Source organism: Diachasma alloeum, unplaced genomic scaffold (assembly GCF_001412515.2).
Source record: "Diachasma alloeum isolate Michigan unplaced genomic scaffold, Dall2.0 Dall_scaffold_01319, whole genome shotgun sequence".
In the NCBI taxonomy this organism is placed as follows: domain Eukaryota; kingdom Metazoa; phylum Arthropoda; class Insecta; order Hymenoptera; family Braconidae; genus Diachasma; species Diachasma alloeum.
The window spans coordinates 3952-14357 of NW_021681423.1; the positions used below are offsets into that span (position 1 = coordinate 3952).

At 38.4% G+C, this 10406-nt stretch overlaps 1 protein-coding gene across 1 annotated transcript; it reads right to left on the bottom strand.

The window, feature by feature from the left end:
- Positions 1–6616: 6616 nt before the first annotated feature.
- Positions 6617–8384, bottom strand: LOC107046348. The gene is made up of 3 exons (XM_015268952.1): positions 7756–8384; positions 6967–7685; positions 6617–6729 (listed from the first exon to the last, which is right to left on the bottom strand). Exons 1-3 carry the CDS (start codon positions 8382–8384, stop codon positions 6617–6619), a joined length of 1461 nt encoding a protein of 486 aa, XP_015124438.1.
- Positions 8385–10406: the final 2022 nt, after the last annotated feature.

Below are 10406 nucleotides of genomic sequence, written 5' to 3' on the forward strand. Positions count from 1 at the left end.
CAGAGGACTTACAACAAGCGGCTGTCACCAGCCTTATTAGCCTAGTGAGAAACACAGGGCTGGGGCTGTGTGCCTGACCGAAACTAAGGCGGAAGTTACAAAAGATCGTATGATTTAGGTGACTCTGGGCGCTTTAAGTGACCAGCCGCACTTTTTCTATTCTATTCTATAGTTAATTGAGAAGAGAATCTCGGAGAAAAATTTCAATAGCGCAATGGTCAATCGGCCCAAGTCTACTTAGATTCCTGTTGAGTTTTCATACAATAATCTCGGAATCTATTGGCTATATTGAAGTTTTTATAATAACCTTTTTTGTAGAGCGGAGCAAGGTCTGAAGGAAAGATATTTACAAAAATGACGTGATTTCCTTTAAATTTCGAGATATTGTTCAAAAACTTGAAGTATACTGAAATCAACATGAACCGAGATTGCTCAGGTTAATATTAATTTTCCATTACGCTGTGTTTTTCAGGTAGTTCTCTAATGAAAACTGTAATTCCTCCCTGGTGCAGCCAGATGTCAATGCCCGCGATTTTCTGACCACGAGCATTGCATCTTGTTTAGAGTTTTCATCTTTCGTGAGCAAATCATTGTATTCGCTCACGAGAGATACGCTTCTCTCAGCTACGTCGTTTGTCACTAGGAGAGATCTCACAGTTTTTAAAACATTCTCATAATCTTCTCTTTCTCCCCACTTTATTGGATCGATATCCAAAAAAGTACGGTCTAGATTCAAGATTTCGAAGAATTTAATTGTGTTTTGCGTCACAAAGTGATCTAGACTCAACTCTTGGTTGAATTTTCGACCCTTAACTGCTGATTTTCTCCTCTTCCGATCATCTTGAAATGGGGAACGAGATTTGATAGCATCGCACATTCTCCTTTTCATATTTATATTGACATTGTCGTCGAATAATGCAAAAGCGATGAGTTCTTCTGATAAGTACCAGAGATGGTTTGCAAATTTATCAAATACAGCATCATAAACTCCTGACAATGCTGAATTATCCGTAGTCAACTTTTTCAATAATTGCAAGTTATTGTTGGGAGCTTCAATTGCATTAGAAGATGTGAACCAGCTCTTCTGGTACAGAAGAACAATAACAATACGAATTTTCCTCAAACCTGATGTCTCATGGGACGTCAATCGAAATTGGTGTCTGAATACAAAAATTTTTAGCGAATAAATCGCTTTCGCCATCCACCTCGCATCATGAATGGGGCTAAGAGCTCTGAAGCGATTACCATCCGGAAAATTTCCGCCCAAGAATATGATGACGAGTTCCAGAAACTCTTTGTAGTCCTTCCGGTTGTTGTTGATCTATGGAGTGATAAATGAAGAAGAGATTGAGTTTCGTAATTTAATAAGGTAAAGGGAAATAATTTTGCCATAATAAATACCGTCGAATCCTTTATCACCTACCTCTAATTGGGAATATGCGAAGGCAAGGGCATCTTTCACCTCATCCTCAACTGCGGCTTGGACATCACTATCTCGCACTCCTGGTGAAAATTTACTTTTTTTGATGTCTGTCCACTGCCCTTGAAATCTCTTAAAAATGAGAATTTCTGGCCCAGAAGATGGCCCTATTGAAATTTCAAAGGTCTGCCTTGAGGAGTAACTCGAAAATATGATGCCGGCACGCAAGATATAGAAGATTTCTTCCCAATAACTTCTCCAGTAAAACACAGGCACTATTTGCGCTGCCTGTGTTGCTGGAAGTGGTATCAAATACCATGGCACAGACTTCATTGACAAGTCCCCATTCGTCCAGGCATGTAAAGATGGCCTGCTCTTCACCACTTCCTCTAGTTATCTCCTGTAGGTATCTAGTCACGTCATTGGCATTTTTGCACTTTTTTTTCTCTAAATAATTGGCTGATATTATTGACACACTACCACAGACACTGGAAGTTCGTTCGTGAATATTAGAGCACAAGTGGAAGGACAAAGATTCTTGCGATGCTAGCTCTTTGGAAGTCGTGCACTGACTGACCATTAGAACAGTTCAGGAAATTGTCGGAGAATATTCAATTGCCAGATGAATATTGGACAAGACAGTTATAAGCAAATTAGGAACGAGGGTTCAAGAGTTTTGCTTCCGCAAATCGTAAATTCAGCCCAATTCATTAAGGTTCTTGGAAGCTAAGTCATTTGTGAAATCCTTTATGAAGACAATTCCTGAGTTTGAGCCAGTGGGCGTCATTGGAAATCCAGTTTATTGGTGAGCCCTGAGTCACAGGCATCAGAGTGATAAGTAAATGACTACGACAGGTAAATTGCAAAATACGGAGATTCATTTTAGAAGTAAATACGCCAACAGAAATTTGAAAGTCTCCCACTCTGAGGATATATTTTAGACTTTACGTTGCCCTGCCATTAAGGGGAGACCCTGTGAGCTTCAAGAGTCNTTTTGAAATGCAATAATGAATTTTTGACAAAATAAATTTTTTTTATAAAAATGAAAAAACTAAAAAAGTTCTGAAAATTCTTTGAGGAATAATTTCTTATAGTTTTTCATGAGACTAGTTGTAATTTTTCATTAAAGAAAAAATAAATTAAGACATCTTGGAATTAAATTAGCAAAAAGTGGAATGTAATTGTTATTCTATACATTGCAAAAAAAATCCATAGCTTAAAAATTAGGTACACGGGACCGACTTTTTATTTTTAGGCATCGGAAAACAAATGAACAATAAATAATCATTTTTATACCGGCCAAAATATATTGAGAACTACTGAGAAGTTGACGAGACATGTAGCATTAAATGTTTTAATGAAGAATAATTTTTATGTCATAGGTGCCCAGAATCACGCGATTCTAACCTCGCTTCGCTCGGTAAAATCGCGGATTCTGGAGCCTATGACATAAAATATTATAGGAAACTCGTGCATAATGGTGTTTTTTGACTCATGGGATTGTACTCGCCTTCGGCTCGTTTTACAACTTCCCACGAGCCAAAAAACCCATTACGCACTTGTTGCGTAATATACTATTCCGATTCATCACGACTCATAGATATTGTGTTATTATTATTAATATTCATGGAGCACATCGTTTTGTGTGACAGGGACAACTGCGAGCGCCGCTGTCTCGTACAGGGCAGTCGTATAGTTGAGTTTCTATTGCTCCCCAGAAAACGCATGTATTTCCGACCTCCTCGCTATGTGAGCAACAGTGACAGACCTATACTAGTCGCTGCATTCTCTACCTGAACAGATCCGAAGAACCATCCTCTGTCATTTTTATAACATAGCACCGGACCGTAATCAAGGATATTTAACTTTTACCCAAGTTTTATAACCATTGACTGCCAGTAGGTCAGATATTTTAGTCAAACTTGAAATGCCATGCGCTACTGCAAAATTGAATTAAAAAATCGGAAAAAAATCACACAGACTCACAGTTCCCTGGACTATTTGTTTCAACTCTAAAACAGTTTAATTTTTCGTTCTTATTTATTATGAGGCATCCTACTCTACGCGTTACTCGAATACGGAGTTGAACTCTATTCAAAACGACAAATCGTTTGATAGTGATTCGCGTTGATTTACGGTGACTCTACTAGACCTGAGCGTTGACCCGGAAAAAGACCGATGATTTCCGTAATGGGCCGAGCTGATCGACCTTGGTCTTGAAGAAGTTGCGTTACGTTTCAAACAAGTTCTTTTGGCAAAATGCTGTGAACCCATTTGTTTACGAGATAATTGCCAAAAATTCTTGGTTCGCCGATGATTTGCTGATGAGTGGCTGCGGTGATTCATGTTGATGATGTCCCGAGAATTCTCTCTAGAACTGCTGACTTCCGAACACACGATACTTATACTCTGAGATCACTGATGTTTTGTTCACACCAAATTCCTTGCGAAATGTAAACAAGATTGGCCTTTTGTTCTCGTCACCGTTGATGTCCTGTCCGTTCGATGGCTCGTGTGAACCCCGAAAGTTCGTTACACACGAGGCGTCTCTTTTTCTTTCACAGCACTATCACTAACACTTTTTCCACAAATCCGGCTCGAAGGACCACTGTTTGAGGAGAGGATCTGTAAATTGAGTAGATTGTGGGAGGTGTTAGAGGATAGTTAAAGTAGGATGAGCCGTGAAAAAAAAATACCGATTTTTCTAAAGTCACAATTTATTGGTGGCCAACAGCCACCAAAGTCGGAAAATATGTACACTTTATACACGGGTGAATGTCTCTAGAAAGTTGTTAATTAATTTATTGAATTTATACTGATAATTATTTAACTGCGTTGATTGACTCTAGACTGAATTTATAAAACTGAATAAATGAACTGAGTTGATGTACTGATCGGAACTGTACTGATACTATACGACGTCTACAGGTGATTTGCTCGAGATAGATTTATACGGTGAGAGGCTAAGCCTAAACTGATTCCCGCGTGTTTCGGTGACTTATGACTGATGACCCGAAGGGTCCCGGAGATTTTCGAAGTAGGCGGATGGTCGACCAGAATGTTCTGGAATTTTGGTTGCGTTTCAAACAAGTTTTTTTTGCAAAATGCTGTAAACCCATGCCATGGTTTACGAGATAATTGCAAAAATATTTTTTTTCAGCAAAATGCCATCAAAATAAAACAATCAGAACTCTGGGGAGTCCGTAAACAATTAATAATTATTAATTGTTTACTCGAAGCGAGAGAGGAAAGAATCTTTTTTTTTCTCTTTCGTATTCCCCTCCAAAAACATAATAAGAGCGACAGAGAAGTATCGTTCCTTCTCTTTCTCGCTCACGAGTGGAAGTGGAACTCTATCCCGCCTCCTGCTCAGTGGAAGGGGCATCACGCACACTGATGCGCACAGCCACACGGACGTACAGCTGCTGAATGCTGTAGCGCCATTGGCTGTCCTTCTCACCTTAATGACTCCTCAGGGGTGCTTCTGATCAAAAAGTGGAAAAGGACTTTTCTGTTGAGAATCACCCCGTGAACCTGCCAGTTTCGGATCGGCATGTTTTTCAGGAACACCCTGTATATCGGGACATGGTCTAAAAATTGCATATTCGAACTCCTGAATCCAAAAGTAGTTATCCTGCTACAAATGTTGGCATTTTTGGACTCGACAAATACAATTTTTCCATTCAGAAGTGAAATGGATCTCATGTTTTTTAAAATGATTCAGACCAAATTCGTAACTTACATAATTAACATGATTGCAATTTTTTCATTCGATTGTTTTTTATACGCTTGGTGAATTGCAATCAGTACTTATACCATAAAATCAAAGAATATTGAATTTTCTCTCTGGAATAAGAAGGTCGGAATACTTTTCATTCAAAGATTTTCAATCATCTAATTTATCAATTGAATAGGCATAGGGAAAGCTCGAAAATAAAGGATGGATAATTAGCGGCTTTCGAACAAAATTCCGTAAATACTTGCTTTTTTCAATATTCTCTTCTTAGGAATGAATAATCGAATGGTTCAAATTTACAAAAAAAATCATTTTTTCAATTCAGTACAGTTTAGGAAAAATTATTCTTTGGGTTAAAAATTGATTATTATTGAATCATTTGTAAAGAAAAAAGTCATGGTCTCCGAAAATCGGAATTTTTCAATAATTTCATTAGTCCATTTCGAAAAGTTGACTTCCTATTTTTTTCTATATTTTTTCAATATTCTTTCATAATTATGAGTAAATAGCAGTTATACTGTTAAAAAAAATAATTGAAATTTTAAGGACAGTCTAATAGTAAATTTTAGAAGTTTGAGAGGGAACAGTCATGAAGTGTAAAATTTCACTGAAAATTTACTGCAAACTCCACCTTTTTTAACAGCATGAACATGAAAACTTTCAAATTACTTGAATTCCCATTCAACATATGAACATTCTGTACCAAATTACTCGATATTTTTGGAGGCTGAAGCAATTATAATGGTCCAAATAGAAAAAAGAATTATTTAACTTACTGAATGTTGCGTTTAGTACGTTTTTCTCGAAAGTTGATTAGAATCAGTAGCTAGGATTATGCTATCATAGAATTATAGAAAAAAATATATATATGTATCAAAATTTAAACATTGTAGAGAACAAGAATAACGATAATTGTGTCATATACTGTGAATCATTAAGATGAATTTTAGATTAACGAAAAAGGATGATTTAGAAGTCACACTGTCATTTCAACTTTTTATTTTCAATTTTGTGCTGGAACCATGAGATGATATTCAGAGGATAGCCAGTTTTTTCCAGATGTAAGATGATACGACAGGTTTCCGGAGAATTCAATATAATTATGAGAGTATCTCTTAAGTATCAAAGAATGTTTGAATAGACAATGGGAGAACAATTAATAGGAAAAGGTGGAATTTTCAAATAATATTTTTTAGATTAGATTAAATTGATTTAGTGCATTTAAATCGAGTTACACCCTATGGCAGGGGGGAGACCATTATACATAGAATAATATTACAGATAAAAGTAATAAAAAATTAATAGTTCAAGTGCAATCAGCTTAAAATTAAACAAAATATAATATAAAGTAACAGGATCAACCCTCATTTATCACAAAAATACAGCCTCAACAGCCTAACGTCGGCCTGAAAGTTTACATAATTACAAAGAAACGCATAAAAAAGCATAAAAAGACGTGACTATCCCTCAGATGGTTGTGATTCCGACAACAAAAATCTAGTAATCAGTTGGTCAGCCCTGACTGGCTCCATGTTTCGACTCTGCAAAACCACCTCTCTAGCTCTTAGGGCACCTGATAAAAACATAAATAAAGCTCTAGTATCTGACTTGTTTGGACTCTCTAGGAACTGAATAAAGCTTTGGAAGGTAATGGACTTCAGACAAGGAAACAAGTATTTCACTCTAAGATCATGATAACAGGGGCAAAATTGAAGAAAGTGTTGCAAGGACTCAGGGGCCCGCGAGGCACAATAGTTACATGGACTAAAGGGCTCGAATTTATAAACGTAACCATCTAAAATAAACCTACAGTTGTGCGAGTTAGCTAGGCGAAATTGCGCTTTGATTCTGGTGTACGCAATCGGACCTCTGTTCAGTAGATACATAGAAGCAGAACCCAAAACATTTCTAGCTACCGGTATCTTATGGATGCATTTGTTCCAATCGACCCAGTCTTGCTCCAAAAGAAACTGTTTGAGCCTTTCAAGCATCCCTTCCCTATTGCCAAGCCAATCAGCGGCCCCAAAATTACCCCAAAGCTCCGGAGCCCCCACCAATGACAAAAAATTGCAAATACGCGTGCCCCAGTTAAATTTTTTAAATTTGGCAACATCTTTAAGAGGATTAGGATCAGAATCAAGCTCAAACATTCTCCTTAGACATATTTTTGGAAGACGATGGTCTTCCATCTCAAGAATCTTGATAATATAATTCAGAGTCGCTTTGCAGACCGCGTATTCCACTCTCAATAGTCCCGTCTCCAGCCTCAGAGCACAGCTGGGGGTGTTCTTGGGGAGAAGCAGGAGTCTTTTAACAAAGCTCAGCTGAGCTGTCTCAAGATGATCTAAGTAATTCAAGGCCCAGGCAGGCGAAGCATAGAGGAGGGTCGTCTTGGTAATGGCTTCGAACAGCCTGATCATACTTGACCAAGAGTCACATTTACCGCGTGCAAAGATCGCAAAAACCGCACCACTTGCCTGCCTAGCTTTAATCACCGCTTCCTTGGCTGCTAAGAAGCCGAGTGTTGAGCTACTTACAGGGACACACAGATACGTGTAGGAGGAAACTAAGCCCAATTCACTACCCTTGTAAAAAAAACCTTAATTCTGGACTCACTCTTCCACCTTCCCTAAAAATCATGACCTTCGTCTTGTCTGAGTTTACAGAGAGACCCAGATCTGAACAGTAGGAATCCAGAGCAATTAATATCTTTTTCAAGACCAGTTCACTCTCAACAAGTATGACCAAGTCATAAGCATACAGCAGTAACAGAACGTCAGTGATACCGTTGATATTGACACCCCTAAAACCAAGCTCACGTAAATATTTCTCAAGGTCTGCAATGTAAAGAATAAACAGGAGGGGACTCAAGGACTCCCCCTGGAGTACACCCGAGGAAACTAGGAGGGGATCAGAGAGACGGCCACCTGCTTTAACCTGAATTGAGGCACTGTCGTAGAGCGATTTTATTATTTTCACAAATTTAGAAGTGACACCTAGATGAAACAATTTCTGCCAAAGTTTATCATGGGGAATCGAGTCAAACGCTCTTCTAAAATCAACAAAAACACTGAAAACTTTTCTGGAACCCAGGCGCAGCTGAAGCTGAGTAGCAGCCTTGAGGACGATAATTTGATCTAAACAAGACCTTTCCGGTCGAAATCCCGCCTGACTTTCCTCCAGAATGCCTTCAGAATCAGCCCACACCTGAAGTCTGTTCCTTAACATTTGGGTAAATAAGACAGTTACATAGAGCAATACCACGGTAGTTTAACGGATCAAATTTGTCGCCCTTTTTATAGAGCATAGTTAACGCTGCAGAACCCTATGACTCCGGTACAAATTCAGCCTCTAAAATCTTATTGAAAAGGACCTCCATATAAAGTATCAAATTTTCTGGTAGATTTTGAATGAATTCATTTCCAATCTCATCGGGCCCAGCGGCTTTTCCATTTTTTAAACTCAGTACATTACGACAAATTTCCTGGGAAGAGAATGGGGCATCTAGCACTGGATTGGAGTTGAGAGGGAAAAAAATGTCGATTTTTAATTTGGGAGGAGTAAAGCTGTCATAAAATTTATACCATTCGTCTAGAGAAATGCAAGGGATAGTATAGGCAAATGGACGGAGTACCTGGATTGTAGACCAGAATTTCGACAGATTTCTTACATTTGCTAGGGAATTAGTAATATAATCATCATATTCACGCTCCTTTTTTTTCAATAAGTTGACATATCTTTTTTTGATTTCAAAATAATTGGTCACAAATACACCCGAGAAATTAGAGTTTCTAAATTCGGCTAACTGCTGATCGACAGCTCCCTTCATAAGTCTACAGTCTGAGTCATACCAGACTTTATTTTTATTTTTTCTACCCGAAGTTTTAGACTGCCTTTGGGCTCTGGTTACCTTAACTAAATCGCATTTACTTACCGCTTCTGTAATGGCTAATTTGAGATTCAACGATATTTGCACAATTTCCGAGTTCTCAAAATCAAATTTCAATCTATTAGAGTTTAACATTTCGTAAAAATATTTCTCCTTACTGCTAGAGTCCTAAGACAGTTTGGAGATCCTTGGTGTTTCAGGAACAGACTCTGCTGCGTAAGAAATAGACATCGCGAGGGAGGTAACAACGGGGAAATGATCCGAAATAGTCGTAACAAACAAAACTTCAAAATCTTCAATCAATGTCAGCACTAGGGCGTTTACCTACACAAAATCCACAATACTATTTCCCGTAGTCGCTGCAAATGTAATTCTCGGAGGTGAGTCTGTCACTCATCGACGATTGAGGCAAAAAAAACTATTATTTTCCATAAAATCTTGCAGTAAAATACCTCTGTTACACCTATCTAATCTAGAGACAGTTCTATGCTTAAAAAGATTCGTGCCCTCAAGTAACTCATCTGGAATGACCCCATCATCGGAGATGTGCGCATTAAAATCACCACCCAATAGTACCGTGACACTAGGATATAGCGCATAAAAATTCTCAAGCTTACTCTAAAGAATTTCTAACACAAATTCGATATTAGCTTTGGGGAAAAAATAAAAAATACCTATAATAAATATACAATTATTCACTAAAGTTGGGGAGGCGTGGTTTGTACTTTTACAACTCTACAGACGACACCATCTAGGGAAAGTTGCCATCTAGTGAGAAACCTCGCAGAACGAGTCTACAGAACACAACTGTACAGGAAAACGAGTCTACAGATAACAACGTCGGATTTTTATGTTCGGGTCGTCAATCGAAGTCGGCATGGTAGAGATTTTAGACGGCATTCACTTATCGACCGTAATTTTAAAGAAATTTTTCCGCCGAGTGATGACGCCAAAGACGATAGACCTGAGTAGTGGCCCGGATCGTGGGGTGTTGTCGGTAAATGTGAGTCGGGTGCGTGAGTAGCTCGGCAGTAACAGTCCCGCTGTCACAGGGACAGGTTCGGAGAGGTACTTTTGTCCTCCTTGTACTCAATGTTTACTTTATGTTTTTCAGTTGATTCATTCTCCGAGTAATTAATATTAAGGGATGAAACAAAGACTGTTCAATGGAGAATTAAATTCCCCATCCATCAACCCCGGTTTCATCCCTTAATCTCTGCAATAAAAAAACTAATATTGCGACGAAAGTCACGGCGCTATAAGAAACCCAATGTTTTCTCGGCGCAGAGTGACTCCCCATTAATTCGCCCGCTAATTAAAAAATCGTCTCTCCCCTCCTAATTAACATTAAGGAATGAAAC